The 27577-nt window shown below is 44.3% G+C and overlaps 1 protein-coding gene, 1 long non-coding RNA gene and 1 pseudogene across 2 annotated transcripts; all 3 read right to left on the bottom strand.

The window, feature by feature from the left end:
- Positions 1–35: 35 nt before the first annotated feature.
- Positions 36–13549, bottom strand: LOC106600532 (acetylcholine receptor subunit gamma-like; annotated as a pseudogene).
- On the bottom strand, positions 6865–8288 carry LOC106600576 (uncharacterized). The gene is made up of 3 exons (XR_001327845.2): positions 8098–8288; positions 7448–7546; positions 6865–7278 (listed from the first exon to the last, which is right to left on the bottom strand). It is a non-coding gene; the product is annotated as an uncharacterized lncRNA (long non-coding RNA).
- On the bottom strand, positions 12319–27105 carry LOC106600577 (uncharacterized). The gene is made up of 14 exons (XM_014192050.2): positions 26674–27105; positions 24771–24929; positions 24277–24531; positions 23825–24014; positions 23417–23525; positions 23115–23271; positions 22649–22791; positions 21655–21814; positions 21288–21476; positions 16490–16666; positions 15966–16153; positions 15181–15709; positions 14770–14876; positions 12319–14530 (listed from the first exon to the last, which is right to left on the bottom strand). Exons 1-14 carry the CDS (start codon positions 26768–26770, stop codon positions 14357–14359), a joined length of 2634 nt encoding a protein of 877 aa, XP_014047525.2. The 5' UTR covers positions 26771–27105; the 3' UTR covers positions 12319–14356.
- Between the last annotated feature and the right edge of the window lie 472 nt (positions 27106–27577).

The raw sequence follows: 27577 nt of genomic DNA, 5'->3' as shown, positions 1-27577 counted from the left end.
GCTTAGGGACAGAGGCGTTAGCCAACAATAGCCTCTCGGTTGCAGCTAGCTAGCCGCGATAATGGTCCAGAGCTTGCGGCAGGAATCCGGTGATGTGGTAGAGAAAAGCAGTCCGATATGCTCTGGGTTGATATCTCGCTGTGCAGACTGGCAGGTCTTGACCGAGCTGAGGCTGGCTGGTGTCCAAACTAAAAGTGAAGACTGCTAGCAGTGGCTAACAATGACTACTAGCTAGTAGCTAGTTAGCTGGCTAGCTGCTGATGGAGGTTCCAGTTATAAGGTATAAAATAGCAGATCCGTACCACAATGGGTGAGGCGGGTTACAGGAAAGTATATTTAGTTCGTAGAAGGAAAGTGAGATTAAAATATATACGACAAAAACCCCAGAAGAAACAGACTATTTACATGGGACAAGACAAACACATGTCCGACTGCTACGCCATCTTGGAATTGTTAACAGTGTGATACAATTTTTGCATATTACTCAGTGGTAATATCTCTGTTAAAAAACACCTTCAACCATTGCTCTGAATCACACATATCATGCTTCTAGCATATAAGGCATCAGTGCCTATGGTCAAGCCCTCTGTATACAGCACGGATATCTACTGCCAAAACCCTTCTCATCTCAGTGAATGAGCAAACTCATAGACTGCAAAACCAGTGACAGACCCACATGGTTTAGTTTCAGTCTCAGACCCCCAGTGCATACATAACCATAGATCTTTCAAAGCATTCTCTAGCCACAAAAACCTGTGCTAAACCCCATTCATTATATGCCTCCTTGTTTATGGATATGTCATGCCCTTTCATATAGTGTTACCCCAGTAGATTTGCTCCAGTTTCATTCCTAGAGGGATTGGTGATGTTATTCCCTAACGGAGGAAGGCACTTCCTGGTATCACCAGGGAAAGACACGGAGGGCGGCTGGTTGAAATGCCCCGTCAGGAAGATTCCAGTGGTACCCATGAGGAACGACAGCGCCATGGTGATGAAGCACACCCTGTCAATCACCTGTCCAGCCAGGAACCACATCTTCTGGCACAAAGTAGTAGCCGTGCATCACCCAGGTAGGTGCAACAGTTTGGGGAGACTCACACTCTCGAAGTAATTTTGTTGCTGGGCACTCTCAGCGATATGTTTGTAGGATGCCAAACACTGGCGCACCTCCGGTGAAGCCTAGGCCAGGATGGCCCCCAATTCTTGGGCCGTACCCCCCTCCAGACCGATATCTAGGGTTAAATGTCAAACAGAGAGCTATAGTGATAAGGAATCAACCGATACACATTTTTTGCAATTTTCTTGCAGCTAAAATTGAAAAATTGGTAACATTTAACATTACACTGTCCTTATTAATGCGTAATTATTCCTGTCAGTACAGTGCAACAAGTAGTGTAAGTACTCCTTGTCAGGGGCGGACTGAAACAATAATTCAGGCCCGGAATTTGACTCCATCACAAGCCACCCTGTTCACGCAAACCACCAGACCGCTAATTTTGTAGGCTAACCCTATTTGTTGATGTAACGGGTACAAAACTAGTTATACATTTGGCCACTATGTTCATCTGGGAAGAAAGTTATCCACATTACAAAATACAAACATTTGCGACTGACCAACATGTAGCCTATCTGAACACTGAGTTTTGAAGGTATGCTATGGCTATGGGTGCACCCTCAAAAACTCACTAGGAATACACTAATCATAGCACATACAAATGTACAAGGCTAGACACACAAAACAATTAGCCTACACTTTTTAAAAAGAGAATGAGATATACAGAGTTAGCTCAAATGTTCAAATGATTATCTTCATATTCAAGCATATCAAAAGCATCAAAAACTTCACACACATTCACTGAACTTGAACATAAGCTACAACAATGTAAGTAAGTATAATACAAAAGTCGAAAAAGCACTCCTCTACAAAAATGTTTAGATTACAATGTTCCCTCACTGGTGTCCATGAAGCAAACAGCACACAATAAACCCATCTATACGCCGAGTCAATGAAATTGAACATTGGCACATAACTGCAAGTATAATACGAAAGTCCAAAAAACATGCCTCTGTACAAAAGCTTTAACTCACAGCAAACTTTCTTTCACCTTGTCAGCCTGTTAATAAGGAAGAGTCATATCATAGCTACGAGTAACCAGTAAGTAATTATCACTAGTAAACCAGTAGGCAGCGCAGTAACTCACTGCTCTCTGCCATCTTGTCAATGATGTCATCTTTGTCAAGTCCCATAAGAATCTCCTTCTCTGTTGCCATCAAAAGGAACGCATCAAGGTTCTCTTGAATGAGGGAGGTTCTTAGGCAGTTCTTCACGAATTTCAGGGTGGAGAAGGTCCTCTCACAAGCCACCTGGGAGATGGATAGGGTGCAGAGGAACTTGTAGCCCAAACCAATGATGTGATACGCATCCGTGAGCAGATTGTACTGAGACAGGAGAAGATAGCAGCATATCGGGCAGTTTTAACATGTGGAACAACTTCTGCTCACCAACTCCACACTTTCATCAAGATCCTCAAAGCCTTCCCCTGATTTATCACTGGCGGCGGCAGCGGCCCTGGTTGTACTCCTCCAATGCTGACTGTTTCAGTCTTTCTTACTGTTGTGCATGGCTGATCAGTTCAGCCTGCAATGCCTCAACAGTGGAATGTTCATCAAATTTCAGGAAGCATTTGCTGAGCTCCTTCATGGCTGTCTTTGGAAGGCCCTTTTCTCTGATCTCAGGAAAATGCTTTGGATTCATGCAGGAGACATCTGCTCACAGCACTGCATTTGCTGCATAACGGCGGTGAATACTTTCAACAACAGTGTCCAGTACCACATTGTGGATCTTGATTTTGTAATCCATGTTTGCATTAGCAATGGGCTCATCTTCTGCCAACTCACCTGGTTTTCTCTTGTTTTTTTTGTTCTCTTCTCTGGGAGAGCAGTCTGAGCTTCGGCATCACAGTCCTTCTGCTCCTTCAGAATCCCATTGGCCCACTCAACAAAGTCGTCTGCTGCCCTCTTCACACCCTCAAAGTCTCGGGCACACTTTCTCAGGTTATCTTCTGTTCCCGTCACCAAGTGCTGTGCTGTTACGATATCCATGCCACTTGTTTGCAAGTATTTAGAGAGAGGGGACGTCTGCTCAAAAATCCAGCTGTAAGTATGGTTTCATACTTTAGGAGAGCATCCTTGTACCCTTGGGACTTGCTTCAGAATGCAGGTTTTATGGTCACATCCTTTTAAATTCTTTCCATAGTGATGACCATATCCGTGTAAAGTGCACAGTCAGGCTTTGCAAAGCTTCCAAATACTTTCCTCAAGGCCTTGTCTTTGGCCCACCAGCGTGTTTCCCCAATTACATCAAGCCGTCTGTGTTTCCTGTCCTCACTGGTTTCCTCCCATAGCTTCATGCGCTTGTAGGACTCTCGAACGAACACTGCAATGTCATTCAGTAGTAAGAAAAGGGATTCACTTGCCACAACAACCTCAGTGGTGTCAGTTAGCACAAGGTTGAGGACATGTGAGTAACACCATATGTTACTTGGTTAGGAGACTCTCCTGTGAGCAATGCAGAGAAGCCCCTGTACTATCCCTGCATATTAGCTGCTCCGTCTGTTGCATTACCAACACCTGTTTGATATCTATGTCAATCTTCGCAAGGGTCTGTTTCACAAGGTCCACAAAGTACTGTCCAGTCGATGACTCACAGTCAATGACCGCAATGAGTCTCTCGTGGACAACATCAGTGACATATCGCAGAACTACTGCACACTGGTCTTTGGATGTTAAATCCTGTGTTGTGTCCATTTGTACTGAGAACATCCCTGTCTTTCTCATTTCAACAGCAATTGTCTCACTGAATCAACATTCTGATGACTTCAATTACATTATTTGCTGTTGTTTTGGACATCAAAGTTACCAAGGACCCGCTTCCTTTACTTCCCATCTGCTTTTTGCACTTCTCAATGCAATCACTAACATTGTCACGCCCTGACCTTAGAGATCCTTATTATTCTATATGTTTGGTTAGGTCAGGGGGGTGACTCGGGTGGGAAAGTCTATGTTTTCTATTTCTTTGTTTTTGGCCGAGTGTGGAACCCAATCAGAGGCAGCTGTCTATCGTCAGAGTTAGGGTTAGGGTTAGGGTTGCTTAGCAACAATATAAACTCAAGAAACTTGCCATGATTGACGGCCATGTTTTCCAAGTTATATGCAGCTTCGTGCCTGTGTAGCTAAGCCCACATTTACCAATAACTTTAACTACATCAATCACACGTTCCATGACCTGCCTCCTCTTTCTGACCTGGTCCATGGCACGAAGCCTCTAGTGATGATCCATGGCCCGAAGCCTCCAGTGATGATCCATGGCCCGAAGCCTCCAGTGAAGAGCCAAGGTCCGGAGTCTGCACCGACGGTCCCCAGTCCGGAGCCTCCAGCAACGGCCCCAGTCCGGAGCCTCCAGCAACGGGCCCCAGTCCGGAGCTTACAGGGGGGGGTTCCTAGCCTGGAGTCCCCGACGACGATCTACGGTCCGGAGGTCCTGGTGACGATCCCTGCACACCAGAGGCGCCACCGAAGTGGGGGGAGCCTCAAGCGGAGCTGGGTCTGCGTCCCGCACTGGAGCCTCCACCAAGAGTAGATGCCCACCCGGACCCTCCCCTATAGGTTCAGGTTTGCAGCCGGAGTCCGCACCTTTGGGGGGGGGGGGGGTACTGTCACACCCTGACCTTAGAGGTCCTTATTATTCTCTATGTTTAGGTCAGGGGGTGACTCGGGTGGGAAAGTCTGTTTTCTATTTCTTTGTTTTTGGCCGAGTGTGGTTCCCAATCAGAGGCAGCTGTCTATCGTTGTCTCTGATTGGGGATCATATATAAGTTGTCATTTTCCTTTTGGGTTTTTGTGGGATCTTGTTTTCTGTTTAGATCCGTGCCTGACAGAACTGTGCACTTTCGTTTTCGCCTTTTGGTATTTTGTTTAAGTGTTTTGTGAATAAAGGAATCATGAACACTTTCCACGCTGCGCTTTGGTCTACTCTTCCTACCACCAACGAGAGTCGTTACAAACATGCTCTTGTAGGCAGACATCATATTTGCTTAGCAACAATATAAGCTCAAGAAACTTGCCATGATTGACGGCCATGTTTTCCAAGTTATATGCAGCTTCGTGTCTGTGTCCTCCGTAGCTAAGCCCACATTTACCAATAACTTTAACAACATCAATCACATGTTACATGACCTGCCTCCTCTTTCTGACCTGGTCTCGTTGAACTGACATTTGCTTATCACTCAGAAGGGTACAGATGTCTGCTTTGCTGACTCTCAGGAGAAAGGCTTCTGCACTTTCTCTATGGGTCTTGCTTCTCTTTTTTCACCTTTATTTAACCAAGTAGGCTAGTTGAGAACAAGTTCTCATTTGCAACTGCGACCTGGAGATGCTTAATGTGAGTCTGGAAGGAGAGTTTACAGTCTAACCAGACACCCAGGTATTTGTAGTTGTCCACGTATTCTAAGTCAGAGCCGTCCAGAGTAGTGATGCTGGACGGGCGAGCAGGTGCGGGCAGTGATCGATTGAATAGCATGCATTTAGTTTTACTTGCGTTTAAGAGCAGTTGGAGGCCACGGAAGGAGAGTTGTATGGCATTGAAGCTCATCTGGAGGTTAGTTAACACAGTGTCCAAAGAGGGGCCAGAAGTATACAGAATGGTGTCGTCTGCATAGAGGTGGATCAGAGAATCACCAGCAGCAAGAGCAACATCATTGATGTATACAGAGAAGAGAGTCGGCCCAAGAATTGAACCCTGTGGCACACCCATAGAGACTGCCAGAGGTCCGGACAACAGGCCCTCCGATTTGACACATTGAACTCTATCAGAGAAGTAGTTGGTAAACCAGGCGAGGCAATCATTTGAGAAACCAAGGCTGTCGAGTCTGCCAATAAGAATGTGGTGATTGACAGAGTTGAAAGCCTTGGCCATGAATACGGCTGCACAGTAATGTCTCTTATCGATGGCGGTTATGATGTCATTTAGGACCTTGAGCGTGGCTGAGGTGCACCCATGACCAGCTCTGAAACCAGATTGCATAGCGGAGAAGGTACGGTGGGATTCGAAATGGTCGGTAATCTGTTTGTTAAATTGGCTTTCGAAGACCTTAGAAAGACAGAGTAGGATAGATATCGGTCTGTAGCAGTTTGGGTCTAGAGTGTCACCCCCTTTGAAGAGGGGGATGACCGCGGCAGCTTTCCAATCTTTGGGAATCTCAGATGATACAAAAGAGAGGTTGAACAGGCTAGTAATAGGGCTTGCAACAATTTCGGCAGATAATTTTAGAAAGAGAGGGTCCAGATTGTCTAGCCCGGCTGATTTGTATGGGTCCAGATTTTGCAGCTCTTTCAGAACATCAGCTGTCTGGATTTGGGTGAAGGAGAAATGGTGGTGGCTTTGGTGGGTTGCTGTGGAGGGTGCCGGGCAGTTGACCGGGGTAGGGGTAGCCAGCTGGAAAGCATGGCCAGCCGTAGAGAAATGCTTATTCAAATTCTCAATTATAGTGGATTTATTGGTGGTAACAGTGTTTCCTAGCCTCAGAGCAGTGGGCAGCTGGGAGGAGGTGCTCTTATTCTCCATGGACTTTACAGTGTCCCAGAACCTTTTTGAGTTAGTACTACAGGATGCACATTTCTGTTTGAAAAAGCTAGCCTTAGCTTTTCTAACTGCCTGTGTATATTTGTTCCTAAATTCCCTGAAAAGTTGCATATCACGGGGGCTATTCGATGCTAATGCAGAACGCCACAGGATGTTTTTGTGCTGGTCAAGGGCAGACAGGTCTGGAGTGAACCAAGGACTATAGCTATTCCTAGTTCTACATTTTTTGAGTGGGGCATGCTTATTTAAGATGGTGAGGAAGGCACTTTTAAAGTGTTCATGTTCCTGTACTCTCTGATGGGCATGTTTCCAGGTCTGCATGCCTCCTTTGACAAATGCACTATCACTGGCTGAAGGTTTTGCGAATGCAAGACATACTGAGCAGAACAAGGAGTGAGTTACTTCATTGTATGTCGGCCATTTTCTGTTTATGCCATCTTTATAGTGGAATACATTGGGAATGACTCTTTGGGGGGTTTGTTTTGGGTGGTACTGAAAAAATAAGTCAAAATCCTTTGACTGAGAATGGGCAAATTAATAAAATTGATTTTCAGTGCATTCGCTGTCCCTTTCTATTTTCCCTGTACTGGGCGCTGAACCTCTCTCTCTCTCTCTCTCTCTCTGCACCTCTGGTTGCTCTGCAGAATGAGATTAACATTGTAAATAACCTAAACTTAAAATTGTATTACTTGTGCAGTCATCGATTGTATGCCCCCGATTACAGTCCTACTGATAATCTCATAAATAAAGCACATATTAATCTATAATCATAGCTTACATGTTTAGGTTTGTGCTCTGAAGTTGTACCTGAAGGTTCCTGCTCTGAGTCTGACTATGAACTGACCACCATCTCCAGTTCTGCAGGAGCACCTGAAGCTCTAGTGCTGCTGCTGCTTCCTTCTCCACCTTTACAAAGAAAATACTCTTATCATACTATCATTAGTGTATCAGTAGGCTACATTAATACAGCTCTGTAAAAAAATTAAGAGTGGTCTCTTAATTTGGAGTGGTCTCTTAATCTTTCCCAGAGCTGTATATTATTGTAACTTGTAATGCTGGTACTGATGGCGCTAATTATCTTTGTCATTTCCTGTGTTGTGTCACACAGGCTACTGTGTTACGTTCATGGATGTATTATGGTTACGTTACTGTAGCCTGTTTCACTGTACAGTGTATGTGCACTTTCCCTAGCTTTTGTGGCATGAGTCATGACCGAATGCTGGCAAGTCCATAGTCTAGGTTTACTATTTTTTACTAGTTGAAACATATTGCCTTCAATGTCATATTATGATCGCTATGTTGCACTCATTGCTATGATATAATTCCTCCACGAAGACGTGCAAACTGTTTAGCCTACCGGTCGTTGTGTCACTATTATCAGCTAGGCTACTTAGCTAGCCATGCTGGGTGTCGTGTGTGTGTCAGTGTGTGTGTTTTAGCTACTGTTTTTGACTGACCTGGTCCCTTACTGGCGAACATGTCGTTTATTTTGCAGCATTTAGCTGCGTCTTTGGCAAGGGCCTTTCTCTTTTTTATTCTCTCCCTCTCTGCTCCACCTTTCTTTTTCTGACCGTCCATTTCGTCGTGCGACTTGTCTAAAATGTTATCGGTAGAGAAACAGGTAGACGGTTGCTATGTGCGTCGCAGAGAGAGACCTGATGTCATTTTTGGCGCGGGGACTGCAGCGAGAGAGTGAGAGTCGCGCCTGATGCGTGGATTCTCTGTCAACTCATTCCTGCTTGATATATTATCGCTGGTCAAGTTGACTATTCATGGCAGGCAAAAACGACCCCCAGGCCAGTGCTCCCCTCCCGGTGCTCCCAACTGACAGCAGTAACCCTAACCCTGACCAAGGCAGTTAACCCACTGTTCCTTGGCCGTCATTGAAAATAAGAACTTGTTCTTAACTGACTTGCCTAGTTAAATAAAGGTAAAATAAAAAATAAAAAAATAAAACCCTAGCTCTAACCTTAAACCTTAACCTTAGCTTCATGTCAACATCCTGGTTCAACCCTTAACTGTAAGTGCAGGGTAGGTACAGTGTAACCAAAAATTCCCATCAATTCCCCATATTCCCCTGGAAAATATCCTAGTAATCCTACTCACAGATCTTCTCCAGTGCAGATTTCATCAGGCCGTCCCTCTCTCTGAGCCTGTAGAACATGAGTTCCAACCGGGCTGTATTCATGGCGTATTCCTCTGCCTTGGGGATGAGTCCCAGGGAGCTGTAGCGCCGGCAGGGGACTAGAAATATGTTACGCCCTCCATTGGTACTGTGACCATTACTGGTTCCATCACTGAAGTCATAGTCCTCAGACTATGGTCAGATCTGCATCCGGTCAGATCTGCATCCTCAGCAGCCGAGGCAGGATGTTCAGCAGGACATGAAGTCAACAAGGTCAAAGGTCAACACCACCAGAGCAGCCAAACGTTCCTTTATGGCCTAACAACAAGCCATCTCATAATGCAGAGGCCCATGTATTTGAGGCATGAAAGCTTTTGACAAACTTGCTGATCACAGTCTTACAGTCTTACCTTCCTGACTTTATTGGTCATGATGTATGTATTGGCAGCCTGGTCTCATAGACTAGACATAACATAGTAAAGTAAATTCGTGGCACTCTAATTAGTATGATATATTACGTTTAGTATGATAACATAAGACAGATGGTTACCTAAGGTGGTTGGTCGGGGTGAGTGGTGTGCGTACAACGTGAATGTCTAGCAACCCAAAGGTTGCGAGTTCGAATTTCATCACGGACAACTGAAGCTTTTTAGCTAATTAGCAACTTTTCAATTACTCAATACTTTTTAGCTACTTTGCAACTACTTAACTTAAATGCATTTAATAAATAAAGATCTTTAGGGTTACGGTATATTTTGGAGTGTTATACATTTTCATAAACAATGTGGGATGGCAGTATCCCTTTTCCCTAACTCTAATTATAACCCTTTTAGCTAACCTTTCCCCTAACCCTAACCCTTTAACCTAACTCCTAAACTTAATCCTGACATTAACCTTAACCCCTAACCTAGCTAACGTTAGCCAGCTAGCTAATGTTAGCCATCTATAGTGAATTTGTAACATATTGTACGTTTTGTAAATTCATAACATATTGTACGTTTGGCAAATTCATAACATATAATATGAGTTGTAATTCGTAACATATCATATGAATGCCTGATGGACATCCACTAATTAATACATACCATATGAAATATCATATCATACTAAATTGCTTGTCTCCGATTTACGTACAGGATGATACGAAATGCTCTGAGGCAAGGTTGGTATTGGGGGTCCATAGAGACATTTTTGCACACTATGACTCAGTTTATTTCTACGATGGTGGTGACAGACATCACAAACAGCAGGTACCTGCAAAGACATATTCACCTTTATATTATCAGAAGCCAATGAAACAATACAGGTTCACAACATCAATAATACTACACATAACTAATTTAATAGGATCTCTGTGGTTAAATTGGTCTTACTTTCCTATTAGAGCCTGGGAGGTTTCTGGAACATTCTTGGCTATGAGGATGAGGAAGACAATCTGGGCCAGGAGGATCATGATGGACACGGTGCACTTCTGGAACCCCACAACCACAGAGAGAGTCAGTCAGTTGATGGATGATCAGGAAGAACACCCCTTCCTGGTACTCTAACTTATCTTTAGTGTAGAGCTGGTTGATCAGCTTCTTAGCGGGCCTGTACTTGATGATCCACTCCCCATTCTCTGGCAACAGTAGAGAGCTAGAGTTAATATGAATAGTGTCATGACTTCCAGATATGCTGCCTTGAACAATATCCAATTCTGGCTAGAAAAAGAGAGAAAAATAGAGAGAACGAGAGAGCGATGGGTGTTGAGAGAACTTTGTATTTGTTTTTAGGAAATATATAGAGGATACGGGTAATGCCTCTACCTGGTCTGCCAATAAGCACACAGTAATTTAAACAACAAATATGAGGAAGACCAAGTTGGTCAACATGATAGACAGCTTACTGATATGAAAGGTCTGTGTTTTTGCATTCATCCACCTGATCCTAATAAAAAAAAAAAAATCCAAGAAAATAACAGTTTAAGAAAGGAAGGTACTTTAATATTCAGATGTATTCACTGTCTTTCTTCAATCTCTCCCTGTCAGCCAGGCCAGGGACAATACTCCTAACAAACATGCTAATGTCTCCTTTCAGCATGCTGTCTTGTAAACAGTAATGGATGACTGTGACTGTCTATGGATGTCTGTGTCTCCCCTGTGTTCAGTTCCCAGACCTACAACGTTAACGAGATAGAACTAGAGGAGAGGAGGACAACAGAGGAGGACAACCAGCTTGTGGAGTGGGTGGTGATCGACCCCGAGGCTTTTACAGGTAGTAATCCGACGCCTCAAATCACTGAAGAGGTTGTATGTCTTGGCTAAGGGGATGTTTTTCTGATTGGGAGTGTGTATGATGCCCACACCAGAAGAACATGGTGAAGTTCTACCAGTCGAAGAGGAAGTAGTTGACGATGATGGAGCGGGCTCTTCGGTAGATGGCATTTTAATTGAAAACAATCACAGTAAGAGACTTAATTGTTACCCGGAAATGATTTGATATTGAAATAAAAATAGCTGCATTGGACCTTTCACACTTCCAATAGGTAAACACACTGGCTTTGCTTTGTCAGCTAAAGCAAAAATACTTTGGATACTTTCCCCAATGGTGTAGAAATATACACAGATCTAAAATGATCTATTAATGTATACTGTATTCCCCCCAAAAAACATTATTCATCTCAAAATACAGATTCCCTGAGGGCAACACATTGTAGCTAACATTGCTTTTTTCATTCTAAGCATTTGTCTATTCATTCACCTTGAATCGAGCAAAACGTGTCTGAAAGCAATATTTCGGAAGCTTCGTTTAACTCATTATTACATAACGCGTCTGCCACACTCTCAGAAAATCTATAGGCTACTGATCCACACCTTGACATTCCTCCCAAATACAAACTGAATTTCCTCCAATTAACAGCCATGCTAACAGGAAAATTAGACTAACATTCTTACCAGCGTTTATACCTTCATGTGGTGGTCCAGCGCTATAGGCCTACAGTATGTAAAGCGAGTCTGAGCTATTCCTTTCCCCAACCACCATCATTACCCAAATGTCTCCCATCAGGGTAACATTAATCTGTAAACAGTTAGTCTGGAAACACAGTTATCGTTCATCTTCTGGTAATTCAAAACAATTGCTTGTAGATAGTGTGTATACAAAATCCTCAAATCATCATGTCAGACCTGAAAGACAATCTCAGCTCTATGACCAGTGTCTGGGATGTGTGTGAGAGAGAGAGAGGTGAGGAATTAGGAGACTCAGAGTGGAGAGGAGTGGGATTGATTGTTACCCTGAGACCCAACCCCCCCATCATGGACCAGAGCAGCTGCTGTGTTGACAGGAAAGCTAATGTTAATGAGTCGGAGTTCAACAGAGAAGATTGGGGTCAAGGGTCATTACTTATTCTGCTTTAGTGTAGATGGACAAAATAAGTGAGTGTGTTCACATAATATAATTCAACATATTATCTGACCAATAGGACTTTCATAAAAAAAGATTTTTTTACAAATGAATGAATCCGAGTTGAAATGAGGACAAGGATTCTCTGTGCACTTCACCAGACATAGAATAATAACAATTTTATTGATATTTTATTAGAAAAATACAAAGCAGTTCTCTATACAAATAAATATAGCAACAAAAAATAAAATACCAAATGTACAGTATGAAGGGGCCTACAGTTTGCTTGCTTCACAAGAGGCTCAACCTTTTGCAGAAAAACTGACATTTTGAATAACTTATTTATTTATACAGGCTCAAAAATTAGAATGGGTTGCGTCCATAGATATAGACACATGGATATAACCCGTTTTAGCATGGCCATCGCCATTGAGGGCTTCCGCCATTTTAATGGCACAGATACAAAAATGAGTTCTCTATCTATTTCTATGGCTGTATCACTGCGATACGCCAGCCATGTAAAAAAAACAACTCATCTCCATGAATGGTTGCTAGGCAGAATGGTCCAATACATTCAGGGCTGTGTGTACATATAGAGGTCAGGCTCTCAGGTGGGTTGACATGATGTCATATTGTAATGTCACTCTCCTGTCTCTGTTCTTCAGCGTTTGCCAGCAGAGTCACACATTGTGTGTGTGTGTGTGCACGTGTGCACTTGCGCCCATTTGCGCGGACGATTTGATACGCATTTGGACACATTGGCTCCAGTACAATACAGGAACGATACGTTTTAATTTGAAACGAGTCGGTGCGATTTGGTTTGATTAGGGAAACGAATTGATGCAATTCGGTTCAATGCACTTTTTTGTTGTTGCATTGAACACATTCATTTTACATTTTTATTTAATAACTGCTGCTGATGGGAGCTCAGAAGCTGGGCCTCTCTGAGCTGGATCTGTCTGAGACGACTTCTCTAAGCTGAGTGGCCCTCAGTGTGTGTGTGTGTGTGTGTGTGTGTGTGTGTGTGTGTGTGGGCACTTGAGTTGAGCCATAGAGCAGACTGAGCATCTACCACCCCACTATCAGATTAGGAGTGGGGAAATGTATGCTTTTTCTCCCACCACTTTTTCTCTGACATCACCATCGCCCACTGATTAACTTGTCATTTTTGCAGATTAAACATGTTTCGAGCTAGTACTATGTCAATATTTATCTTTAGAAATTAGCATGGCATTTAGCCAATTAATATAATGCAGCTTTGGATTTTACCCCGTCTCAAAGGGGAATGGTTCAGACCGTTTGGAGTTCTATGGAGAGCTTCTCCCACTTTGACCAATGAATGAACGCAACCATGCGCAGCTGGCAAAACTTATTGCTGTCCTTAACGAACATACCCTGTTCATGTTGAAGTGACCAAATACACTGACTGTTTAAAGCAAAACTACCAAAACTACTTCTTATAGTGAACCTGAACAATCTAAATGAAATCTGAATGATTGAAAACCCAAAATCAACAGTTGGATGTGAGTTGCATCCATTCCGGTAGGCTACACAACTCGAGTAAAAAAAAAAAAAAATTCTACAGCTCATTTGGTAACAATGACCCAAATTACATTTGTTGTCACTCAACTAATAAAGCCTATGATTTGACATTGTGAAAGCCATTACAAGCATCTGAATGCAGATGTACGAATAGCCCATTAGAACAACCTCTCGTTGGCGCGAGCAGCTGTCTCCAGCACTGCACGCACAGTTGCTATCTCACACTCATACGCAGTTACGTCATTAAAGTTTGATAGGCTACTGAACTGAAGGAGGACGCATCAGTGTTTTTTTTTTCCGGAATAACACTATATAAAGTAAAAAACAGTTAACTGTCAATTTGGAACCTTTTAAATGGGTTTTCTGACCGATGCATACGTAATTTGGATCAGTTTGGGCTCCCGCCCACCGATAAACTTGATGCACTCGCATCTTAAACATTTGAACATGACCCGATGTGTATTGGTGAGGTGTTACATTCCTAATGTTTAGGTCTCCTAGAACGCCCAGTCCCCTCGCCTCCCATCTGAATGAGTAGTCGCCAGTTTCCAGGTCACACTGGGTTTGTTCCCCCTCTCTGGTCTCTGGCACCACAAGCTGACTAGACCATGCCTTCGCTGAACCACTGAGTCTTTGACATGTGTTCGTTTTGTTGAAGTTGATATTGTTTACGTTTTGAGAGCGTCCAGGGCCAGAGCGATGATGCGCGGCATGCTACGGTAGAAGGACTCATTCTCCAGACCCACCAGGCTGTAGAAAGTCAGAGGTCGACCCCCAACCACCGCCCTGACCCGAGCCTCGTACAGACCCCGATCGTTCTTAGAGCTCAGGTCCACCAGCAACTGAGGAGGAGGTGGAGAAAGAGAGTGCGAGAGAAAGGGACGTTGGTCAACAACACAGGACATGATGACACCGTTATTCAGTGACAGTAACACATTACTTGAATAGAGAAAAAGTGATGGAAAAAGTCTGATTGGTTTGAGTTGACTTGTCTGATATAACATGCACAATCCCAATATCTACATAATTATATCCCTTATAAATAGACCTTGTAAATATTGCTGTGCAGAGAATAACTCACCTCCTGGAAGTTCATGTGGAGGTTCTTGGTGGGGATGCCCAGGATCCACTTGTATGTGTCTCTGATACCACTCACTTGCTGGGTGGACTCTGCTACTCCTGGACAAGCTGTCAAACACCCACAACCTATTATTATGTTGCTAATATCCAATACTGATAATGTTAACATATACAGACGCTATGAGTGGGGCTAGGGGTTTCTCCTGACCACGTGGCCTGACCAGGAAAAACTCCAAGCCTTATGTTTAGTCTATCTAGGGCCCAGAGTGTTTCCTAGTCATGTCACATGGTCAGAAAAATTTCAAACAAAATCAGGGTCGTAATAATGTGACACTGTTGATTACAGAGCTGTTCGATCTTACCATCACAGACACATACAGTACAGACATACAGTACTAGCTGTGACACGTACCTTTAACCCCAGGGATCTGCCTTTTGCGGAGACTCCTGCGTCTCCGGTGGTCGAGGGAAGGAGAACCAGGAAGTAGAGTCTGTGTGGAGTCAAAGGTCGTTGCTATGGGAGACATGGTGCTGCCGATGGTGGACAGAGACGGGAACAGGCGCTGTAAGGTTGTCTGTTCGGTCACAGCTTCGTTCAGCCAATCTGTAGTCTCTATTGAACTGACTGGTGTTGGATCAGAAAATGTGTCCTCTTCAAAAGATGTTACACTAATTTCTGCATCTTCTGTCGCCATTTCATTCTGTGTCCCAAATTTCCGGATTTCACTGATGAGGGCTGTGAGCGACACTGACCCCTGAAGGGGGAATGAGGTGGGTGACTCTTCAGTGGGAACAGCATGAATGTTGGGAGAGTTTTCCTGGAGGAGGGCTGTATTCAGGTGCAGGATTGGAGGAGCAGGTCTGGAGTCCAGTTTGGAGTGTAAGGCTGAGATGATGGTCTGGTACTTCCCCTTTAGCTGATGCAGAGAAGGGTCCTCTGCCTGGAAATGACATCATAAAGAGGGTATAGTAAAGCACAGACTAACAATAACGTACAGCAACAGTATAGCATAGTACACCAGTAAAGCAAACAGTAGTGTTGATATAGCTACTGAATATAAAGTAAGAGTACAACACAGTCTCATATAAGCCAGTGGTCAATATGGGAGAGGATCATAAAGATAGTTCCCAAGATAGACAAAGTGACTGAAAATGACCTTTACAAAGTGTTGAAGAGTTGAGTTCACTATGGCCTACCTGGAGGAAAAGACTCTCTTCTTGGCTTAGGGGTTTGGAGCCGTCTGTCTGTCCGTGTGTCTGTGTGTCCAACTCCACAGCGATGCCCCTGAGGTAGTTCTCCCAGTCAGCCACCAGGGGGCCTACCTTCTGGAACAACCCAGGACCAGTTTCCTCTGACCCTGACCGGACAGCACCCCATACCTGTTCTTTAATAAATAATACCCCTGTTACACACATACAATGGCCATGTGACACACTTCTGTATGAATAATATAATACAATACATACATACTATTAATACATAGCATTACTACCTATAGAAACAAGCAAAGGTAGGCTGTGTGGGTAAGATTGTGTTTTTTGGACATGGTTTTGAGGAGGAATGGGGTTGTGGGGGTAGCAGGGGTGTAGGGGCTTACAGTACTGTGATGTGGAGTAGTAGGGTGTGTGGAGGTAGGGGATAAGATGAATGTAGGTGATTAACAGAATGGAGAGTATGAGGGGGCTAGAAAGGGTACAGTAGTGGGCTGCATGTGTTGTACCTGTTTCCTGTGGGATCTCCCTCCTCTCCCTCTCCTTGGCGGTGAAGGCTGTACTGTAGATGTGTTCCACCAGTTGAGGCAGGGTCTGGGTGAAGAAGGTCAGGTCTACCTTGTCTCTGATATAGTCCTCTGCTCTCTGGAGCAAGTCCAGCAGGGTCTGCAGGAACGAACGCAACTCTGAAGAGAGAAATCAAGGACGCATTATATAAAGACCAGAGAGAGACATGATTAATCTGAGTAATATGCAGAGGATTAGCTCATTACAAGATCCAATATCCATCTCCACTACAACAATAGTATCACCATTATTTCTTTATACAATAGTCTTCAAACTGTTCTTGCCCACGGACCCCATCCCAGGCAAACTGGCAACCCACCATCATACGTTAGCAAAAAATTTAAAATCTCACATCTTGTTTTATCAGGGGAATGATAATGGCAAGAAGAAGCAACATTTACAAATTAATAGATTTGGTAGATAGTTCATTATTTTGATATCCCAACATTACAATTGAAAGAGGAAGAGTAAACTCTAACATAGCCTATTAGCTAGAAAGGTAACTCTAAATTGTATCGCTAAGAGCAGCTGTTTACACAAAGGTTAGCCACAGGGTTGGGGTCAATTCCATTTCAATTCAGGATGTATACTGAAATTCAAATTATTTTAAAAGCTTTTCAGCACTTGCTGCACTGGTAGCCTATTTGCGGGTGCTTTTCAAAGTCTTATGTCAGAAACTATTTTCTACTTTGTAGAATAATAGTGAAGACATCAAAACTATGAAATAACACATATGGAATCATGTAGTAACCAAAAAAAGAGTTAAATTAAAATACATTTTATATTTGAGGTTCTTCAAAGTAGCCACCCTTTGCCTTGATGGCAGCTTTGCACACTCTTGGCATTCTCTCAACTAGCTTCATGGCATTTCAAATAACAGGTGTGTCTTGTTAAAAGTTAAATTTGTGGAATTTCTTTCCTTCTTATTAATGTGTTTGAGCCAGTCAGTTGTGTTGTGACAAGGTAGGGGTGGGTATACAGAAAATAGCCCTATTTGGTAAAATACCAAGTCCATATATTATGGCAAGAACAGCTCACATAAGCAAATAGAAATGACAGTCCATCATTACTTTAAGACATGAAGGTAAGTCAATGCGGAACATTTCAAGAACTTTGAAAGTTTCTTCAAGTGCAGTCTCAAAAACCATCAAGCGCTTTGATGAAACTGGCTCTCATGAGGACCACCACAGGAAAGGAAGACCCAGAGTTATCTCTGCTGCAGAGGATAAGTTCAGTAGAGTTACCAGCCTCAGAAATTGCAGCACAAATAAATGCTTCAAAGAGTTCAAGTAACAGGCACATCTCAACATCAACTGTTCTGAAGAGACCACTGCAAAGAAACCACTACTAAATGACACCAATAAGGAGGAGACTTGCTTGGGTCAAGAAACACGAGCAATGGACTTTAAACCGGTGGAAATCTGTCCTTTGGTCTGATGAGTCCAAATTTGAGATTTTTGGTTCCAACCTGCCACGTCTTTGTGAGACGCAGAGTAGGTGACCAGATGATCTCCGCATGTGTGGTTCCCACCATGAAGCATGGAGAAGGAGGTGTGATGGTTTGGAGGTGCTTTGCTGGTGACACTGTCAGTGATTTATTTAGAATTCAAGGCACACTTAACCAGCATGGCTATCACAGCATTCTGCAGCGATACGTCATCCCATCTGGTTTGCGCTTAGTAGGACTATCATTTGTTTTTCAACAGGACAATGACCCAACACACCTCCAGGCTGTGTAAGGGCTATTAGACCAAGAAGGAGAGTGATGGTGCTGCATCAGATGACCTGGCCTCCACAATCACCCGACCACAAACCAATTTGAGATAGTTTGGGATGAGCTCGACCACAGAGTAAAGAAAAAGCAGCCAACATGTGCTCAGCATATGTGGGAACTCCTTCAAGACTGTTGGAAAAGCATTCCAGGTGAAGCTGGTTGAGAGAATGCCTAGTGTGCAAAGGGTGGCTACTTTGAAGAATCTCAAATTTAAACACTTTTGGTTACTACATGATTCCATATGTGTTATTTCATAGTTTTGATGTCTTCACTATTATTCTACAATGTTGAAATTAGTAAAAATAAAGAAAAACCCTTGAATGAGTAGGTGTGTCCAAACTTGACTGGTACTGTACATACAGTGCATTCGGAAAGTATTCAGACCCGTTTCCCTTTTCCACATTTTGTTACGTTACAGCCTAATTCTAAAATTGTTTAAAAAAAATAATAATACCCACAATACTCCATGATGACAAAGCGAAAACAGGTTTAGATTTTTTTTGCAAATTGATAAAAAATAAAAAACAGAAATACCTTATTTACATAAGTATTCAGACCTTTTGCTATTGAGCTCAGGTGCATCCTGTTTCCATTCATCATCCTTGAGAAGTTTCTACAACTTGTTTGGAGTCCACTTGTGGTAAATTCAGTTTATTGGATATGATTGGAAAGGCACACACCTGTCTATATAAGGTCCCACAATTGGACAGTGCATGTCAGAGCAAAAACCAAGCCTTGAGTTCGAAGGAATTTTCCGTAGAGATCGAAGGACAGAATTGTATTGAGGCACAGATCTGGGGAAAGGTACCAAAAAATGTCTGCAGCATTGAAGGTCCGCAAGAACACAGTGGCCTCCATCATTCTTCAATGGAAGAAGTTTGGCACCACCAAGACTCTTCCTAGAGCTGTCCACCCGGCCAAACTCAGCAATCGGGGGAGAAGGGCCTTGGTCAGGGAGGTGACCAAGAACCCGATTCTCACTGACAAAGCTCCAATGTTCCTCTGTGGGGATGGGAGAACCTTCCAGAAGGACAACCATCTCCGCAGCACTCCACCAATCAGGCCTCTATGGTAGAGTGGCCAGACTCTCTACCATAGTCAAGGGGTCTGAATACTTTCCGAATGCACTGTATACACACAATACCGTGCAAAAGTTTTAGGCAGGTGTGAAAAAATGCTGTAAAGTAAGAATGCTTTCAAAAATAGACATGTTCATAGATTATATTTATCAATGAACTAAATGCAAAGTGAGTGAACAGAAGAAAAATCTAAATAAAATCCATATTTTGTGACCACCCTTGGCCTTCAAAACAGCATCAATTCTTGTAGGTAAACTTGCACAAAGTCAAGGATTTTGTAGGCATATAGTCAGGTGTATGATTAAACAATTACACCAAACAGGTCCTAATGATCATCAATTCAATATGTAGGTTGAAACACAATCATTAACTGAAACAGAAACAGCTGTGTAGGAGGAATAAAACTGGGTGAGGAACAGCCAAACTCCGCTACCAAAGTGAGGTTGCTGAAGACGGTGTATGACTTTTGACTGTAAACTATGGCAAGACTGAGCACAGCAACAAGACACAAGGTAGTTATACTGCATCAGCAAGGTCTCTTCCAGGCAGACATTTCAAGGCAGACAGGGGTTTCCAGATGTGCTGTCCAAGCTCTTTTGAAGAAGCACAACGAAACGGGCAACGTTGAGGACCGTTGACGCAGTGGTTGGCCAAGGAAACTTACTGTAGCAGATGAAAGACACATCATGCTTACTTCCTTTCACAATCAGATGTCCAGCAGTGCCATCAGCTCCGAATTGGCAGAAAACAGTGGGAGCCTGGTACACCCATCTACTGTCCTGAGAAGCCTGGTCAGAATTGTCAGAAAACAGTGGGACCCTGGTACACCCATCTACTGTCCGGAGAAGTCTGGTCAGAAGTGGCCTTCATGGGACCCTGGTACACCCATCTACTGTCCTGAGAAGCCTGGGCAGAAGTGGCCTTCATGGAAGACTTGCGGCCAAATAGCCATACCTCTGACGTGGAAACAAGGCCAAGCGACTCAAATATGCACGAAAACACAGGAGCTGGGGTGCAGAAAAATGGCAGCAGGTGCTCAAAATGTGAAATATTTGGCTGTAGCAGAAGGCAGTTTGTTCACCGAAGGGCTGGAAAGCGGAACACAAATGAGTGTCTGCAGGCAACAGTGAAGCATGGTGGAGGTTCTTTGCAAGTTTGGGGCTGCATTTTTGCAAATGGATTTGGGGATTTGGTCAGAATTAAGAAATGATCATCAATTCAATGCTTAGAAGTACAGGCAGATACTTATCCATCATGCAATACCATCAGGGAGGCATCTGATTGGCCCCAAATGTATTCTGCAGCATGACAACGAGTCCAAACATACAGCGAAAGTAATTAAGAACCATCTTCAGCGTAAAGAAGAACAAGGAGTCCTGGAAGTGATGGTTTGGCCCCCGCAGAGCCCTGATCTCAACATCATTGAGTCTGTCTGGGATTACATGAAGAGAGAGAAGCACCTGAGGCTGCCTAAATCCACAGAATAACTGTGGTTAGTTCTCCAAGATGTTTGGGCCAACCTACCTGCCGAGTTCCTTCAAAAACTGAACCTAGAAGAATTGATGCTGTTTTGAAGGCAAAGGGTGGTCACACCAAATATTGATTTGATATAGATGTTTCTTCTCTTCACTCACTTTACATTTAGTTTTTTTGATAAATATAATATATTTTTGAAAGCATTCTTACTTCACAGCATTTTTTCACACCTGCCTAAAACTTTTACACAGTGCTGTATATATATACATACACATACATTTACACAGATCCCCAGTTGAATAACCCTGCAATATAGGGGTTGGTTCATTTTTAATGCACTAAACATAGGGCAGTTGAAAGTTCATGGTCCTCATGCTCACTTCACAGCAACGTCACAAGTTAAACACTTACGGCACTTCTTGAAGCGGCAAAGACATTTCTCCTCTACGAGGCGGTTGCAGGCGGCGACCCCCTGGCTGGGGGGGCAGGTGTGGGCGTAGAAGCGACACAGAGAGACGAACTCCGACCTCTGCTGCTCCTCCGACAGCTCCGACGTCTTCAGCAGCTCGGGACACGTTGGCTCCCGACTCCCAAAGGACTCTGGGTAAACCAGGGTGTGAATGTTAGAATGCTGGTTCAGTACTGTATCATGATTCACATCAGGATACATAATATGTTTTAAATGTTTCACTTCAAAAGCTTTAGAACCAATCATTTAAATGCATGGCAAAGCATAGCGGCTTCAAAAAATTATGGTGCTTAAAAAAAAATGAGTTACTCTGTATCTCAGCGAGTATCCAATCGGAGAAGGCGCTGACCCGTGTGTAGACCCCAGGTTTGCCCTTTTCCCCACAGCCGTCTCCCCAGGACGTGATGCCGTGCAGCTGGAAGCGACCTGACATACGGTCCTGGTAAATCAGAGGCCCTCCAGAATCCCCCTACAGGACACAGACAGTATTACAGCTATGAAGTACTCTGCTATGAACTCATAAATATGCCATTCAGCAGGCACTTTTATCCAAAGCAACTTAAGGCGTCCGCATCCTTCCCAGAAGAAACAGTTCGGAAGAGTTTGTGCATATATTATGATGACATTTTGTGATGTTTTTGTTCGTTTTGGACTATTCTGGCTGTCTGAGCACAAAAAATTTATTTTTGGAGGCAAGCCGGAGACAGTAGCCGAAGTCTACGCCCCTTCGTCAGTGATTGGTCAACAGTAGGAATTCTTCAATAAGTCGTTGTTGTCATTCAACGAGAGACGCCTCGTTTTCATGCAAAAATGTTATTTTGCACCAAACATTAGTTAGACGTAAAATTGCACAACACAGATCTCATCAGTAAACATGAATGATAGATTTCTTAGATAATACACTTCCCCAAAATAGTCAGACTTTAAGGGAGTATGCGAGCACACTCGTTTGGTTCACATAGCCGAGTTCCATTAGGTGCCAGCTGAACTGAAGCATGCTGACACCTTAACAGTCATGCATGCGGTGCATACATTTTTTACGTATGGGTGGTCCCGGGAATCGAACCCACTATCCTGTCATTGTAAGCGCTATGCTTTCTACCAACTGAACACCAGAGGACCTCACTCATCACAATATAAATGCACAGGAGCAAAGCTCTGGATTACATTTTGAATACATTTAAACAAATGCAAAGACAATCTTAAATCATAAATCTCATTACTCTGTCAGTCCAATGTTAGGAAGGGGCCTGGGAATGACATTATCTTAATCTCAGTCCATTGATATGGCAGTACCACCCACCTGGCAGGAGTCGATGCCCCCAGAGAGGTATCCGGCACACAGCATTGTGTTGGTGACCAGCTCCTTGCCCAGGGAGCTCTTACAGGTGCTCTGGGGCAGCAGAGGAACCTTAGCCTCCATCACCACGTCAGCTGAAGGACCATCTGAGGTGATAGACAGGAAGTAGTTTAATGAGTACATCTCATGATGTGTGTGATGGCTTCAAACAAAGTTCCATTTAGTCACTTCCTTAAGTCAATGCATTTGCTTTTCTATACAAATGAGGTCTATAACCCTATGCATGTAAATAACCTGGCCCAAATAAGTTACTTGAGAAACAGAACACTTTGTAAGACTGTATGATATATACAGTTGTATTGTAGCTCACATTTACTTATCCAGAGCGACTTACAGTTAGTGCATTCATCTTAAGATAGCGCCACACGTCTTTGGTGAATGAATTATATATTAATGATGGGTAAAATACCTTCGTAGAGGGAGCCCCAGCCGGCCACCAGACAGGGACTGCCAGTAGGCGGTTCCAGACCTGATGGCAGACACACAGGGGTCACACGGTCCGACAGGACCACCGGAGACGTCAGCTCCACCAGTGCTATGTCGTTGTTAAACGTCTTGGGGTTGAACTGCACAGAGAGGGAGGATTGATTAAGTTGATTGGGGGAACATGTGATCTTCAGAGAACAGACTGTGCTACAACACTCAAACTGTAGTATAGACGCAGCTCTGAAGGCAGGATGCACAGTAAGAAAACACGTATGAGAAACACACCTTGGGATGGGAGATGATGCGGTTGACCTTGAGCACCTGCTCGTCAGGGTCGGTCTTGGTGATATCAAACTCTCCCACCACAGCCGTCCAGTAGTTATCACTGCGACTGCTACAGTAGAGAAACACAGAGAGAGAAGAGAAAGAAAGAGAGAAAGAGAGAAAGAGAGAAAGAGAGAAAGAAAGAAAGAAAGAAAGAAAGAAAGAAAGAAAGAAAGAAAGAAAGAAAGAAAGAAAGAAAGAAAGAAAGAAAGAAAGAAAGAAAGAAAGAGAGAGCGAGAAAGAGAAGGTCAATTATGCTGAACTTTTTACCCTGAGGGAAAACATTCAGAGAGACAAAATTAGAAGAGAAGTGTCACACACTCTCCGTTTTAACAACCAGTACAAAAGGACCCACACTTACACACTTACCCAGCGAAGCAGTGGGCGGCGGTCACCACCCAGGAGCTGTCCACCAGCACCCCTCCACACATCAGCCCTCCGTCCAGCTGCAGATTGACCAGCCAGGGCCAGCTGCCAGGGGGGGCCGGGGAACCCCCCACAATACGGGAGCGGGGCTGGGTCACGTTCTGCACCGCAGACAGCCTCTGGCCACACACTGCTGCTGGGAAAGAGAGGGGGGAGAGTCAAGGGGGTTCCGAAGAGTTCCACATTTTCAATCAGCAGAAAGTAATACAGAACTCAGGTTCATATTCATTAGGCACCAAACCGAAGAAAACCCACTGAAACAGAGATGTACTACTACTGGAACTTGTCCAATAAAAACACTTATTTTTCGTTTTACATTGCAAAACGTTTTTGCTACGGTGTGCCCTAATGAATATAACCCACTATAGTGCAAATTGTGTGTGTTGCTCACCCACCCTGTGTGCGTGTCTGTGTGGCAGGCTCCAGGTTCTGCATGGTGTTCAGGAGGCTACACTGGAGCACGCGGGCACTGCAGCTCTCGCCCATGATCCTCACACAAGCCTCCTTCTCTGTTTCGCCTGGCGGGCACCGCCGCCGGTAGTATCCACATGCCTGGCTCAGCGCCCAGCTCTGCTCGCCCTCCTCCGGAACTTTCTGAGCCTTGGTAATGACGTCACAGCTGGGCTCAGCCAATGTGTCGTCCAGAGAGGCTGTAAAGAGGAAGAGGAAGTAGAGATGAGGCCACGATTATAACCACAATGATTAAATGGCACCATGTATGAACACTTATTCTCATCTTCTGTGATTGTTATGAACTTCTTTAACTCCATCAAACGTTCTGTATCCACTTACACAAAATCAATACAACAAGACATTAAAACACTTAAGACCTAGCCTCATGTCACATGGGTGATGAGAAGAGAGATAAAAGCTATGGATGTTTCCTTACAGCAGGGTCCGGTGCGCTGTCCGCAGTCCTGAAAGAGACAGGGTACACAGTCTCTACAGACTGCCTCGGCCTGACTCCGCTCCGACGTTGCCAGCTCCAGAGCCGACAGAGCACTGGTCAACGCCGCCTCCAGAACCACAGTACCCCGGTCCGATAGAGCTACACAGAGAGACAGAGAGAGACAGAGAGAGAGAGAGACAGAGACAGAGACAGAGAGAGAGAGAGAGAGAGAGAGAGAGAGAAGAGAGATGGAGCAAGAAAGGGATCTGTAAGCTGGGTAAACTTGAAGAACAGTACGACCAACAGCAAACCGTCAGTGCTGAAATGAACAGTAGAAAGTCAGCAATGTGACTCTCAGCACTAGGACACATAAATGCACATCTTTAGACTATTCAGAACAGTTGAGACTGCATTTACATGGTCTTATACTGTTAGGGCATTATGACAGGTTTGTATTTCATTCAGACAACGTTCAGGCAAGTTAGCATGGCACTCTCGGAGGAGACATAATTATAAGACGCACATTCGGAGGACATCCACACGACCGACACATTCCTTGAGTGTGGGAAAGTCGGGAGTAGTTGACCGCACTCTGTGTTTGTGTGTGTGCTTGTAAGAGCAAGTACAGTGTGTGTGTGTGTGTGTGTGTGTGTGTGTGTGTGTGTGTGTGTGTGTGTGTGTGTGTTTTTCTCATGATGCTCTTTTGAGCCCTTTGGCAGCGCGTTAGTGGAGCGAGCTCACGCACAAACACGCTGGTGAGGGCTGTGCGGACGCACTTCAATTGTGCCGCCGCCCTCGCGCCCCTCCTCTGTGCGCGCCACATCACAGGGCAGGCCGCTAGCTAACAACGACAATGCTGATTAGAAGACTTAATTAGATGGCAGAGACGGCCCGAAGCATGGAGGAAAGGGGACATGGGCTGGCAGGACAGGGGCGGCAGATACCCTGCACTCTTGCAACCCTTGCAGTGAACAGGATTAGAGAAGCCTGCTTCGACAAACTGTTTTATCTATCCTATGCTTATTCTGCTATCAAATGCTTACTGATCCTGGTAATTGTAACGTTTGTGCTTTCCAATGCCGCATGGCGCCAGTGTCTGACCACCCATACGTGAAATGTATGCACACATGACTAAGTCACTTTGGATAAAAGTGTCTGCTAAATGGCATATGTTATTTATTATTTTAAAACACAGACACCAAACGACTTACTACTGTCACTAACGTCTGGAACATGTCACCATGTTATACAGCAGTGTCTGTTCACTGTGTGAACCCAGTTTACTAATCTGTATTGGTTAGGCTTTTGACCTCAGATAAATTGCTACATAGGCCTATAGTTTACCGTGCCTTCACAGGACAGAGAGAATTTCTGATCAAAACACTAAATAGAATAGATCACCCTCGCACTACCAAGAAAATCTTGCTTTATTTCATGTGGCAAGCTCAAGATCAGATAGATAAAGGCGAGCTCCTCTGAACTGTGGTGACACCAACTTGTGGCAACAGTAGACTTGGATACTGCAATGGCAAAACCAAGCATCATTAAAGTGAAAAAGTCATCACTACCACTAATGCTAGTCTCCTACAGCATATGCGTATACAGTACATGTACTCTCTACATCAGTGTTTCCCAAAATCGGTTCAGCTGATTGAAATGATCAAAGCTTGATGATTAGTTGATTACTTGAGTCAGCTGTGTAGTGCTAGGGCAAAAACCAAAACGTGCACCCAGGGGGGACCCTAGGACCAAGTTTGGGAAACCCTGCTCTATATCATCCACACTAGGTGGCATGTTGTTCAGTGAATAGCCAAGAAATTGACATGAGAAATTTAACCCTCGCAGTGTGCAAAGGTATAACACGAAGAGACACTTTAAATGACACACAGACCAGGCCTTTTACCTTTCAGAGCACTCTGAGGCATCCTGTACACCTCTCTCCCGGCTGGAGCTCCAAGGCAGCAATCCATCGCCATCAGCAGCAGTGACACCAGCAACATGCCGTCAGATCATCAGATCACCACTCAGCGGTGGAGAAAAAAAATCACAACAAAAAAACTAACAAAAACGCAGAAGAAGAAATGGGCTAGTAGTAGTAGTAGTAGTAGTAGTAGTAAAAGTCTCTGTCCAGCAGCACCAGCTATTGTCTTGAGTCTTGTCTCTGTCGCGGCTGTCTCTCTGCACTCACCCACACACACTGTGCTGCCGCGGGGCATCTGTCTGCAAGTTTCCTTAGAGGAACAATAGGAAGGAGTAGAGTGGTCTGCGGTATATATAGAGTCCCTCGGGAAACACCAGAGAGGTGGAGGAGGGGCGAGAGTGAGGGAGGGGGAGGGAGGAGAGATGCTCCCATGGCCAATGCACAAACAGCTGAATTCATTAAAACTGTGACAGCAAATCGAGTGCAACTTGCCAAGGCTGGAAATTACAAAGAGGTTTGGTTCTGTGAAAAGGGGGGAGAGGGAGGGAGGCAGGAGGGAGGCAGGAGGGAGGGGGTGGAGTGATGGGGGGTGTTTGAATTCATTAACATTGGAGGGAGAGAGTTAGTTGTGGAGCTATGGCTGTGTGACAGAGTTAATGTTGTGAAAGGGCTGAGCAAAGCGGGGTATCAGTGACAGAGAGATAGGGAAGACAGGGAGACGGGGAGATGAGAGGAAGAAAGAGAGAGAGAGAACATGGACAGAGAGATGAGAGAAAGAGAGAGGGGGAGGGACAGAGCAGAGGACAGAGAGATGGGGGAGGGACAGTGAGAAGAGAGAGGAGCGTCTGCCATTCTCCCTGCCCGTCAAAGAGGGCATTGTGCTCGA

Source organism: Salmo salar, chromosome ssa03 (assembly GCF_905237065.1).
Source record: "Salmo salar chromosome ssa03, Ssal_v3.1, whole genome shotgun sequence".
Lineage (NCBI taxonomy): Eukaryota > Metazoa > Chordata > Actinopteri > Salmoniformes > Salmonidae > Salmo > Salmo salar.
This window is presented reverse-complemented; position numbering and strand designations above follow the sequence as displayed.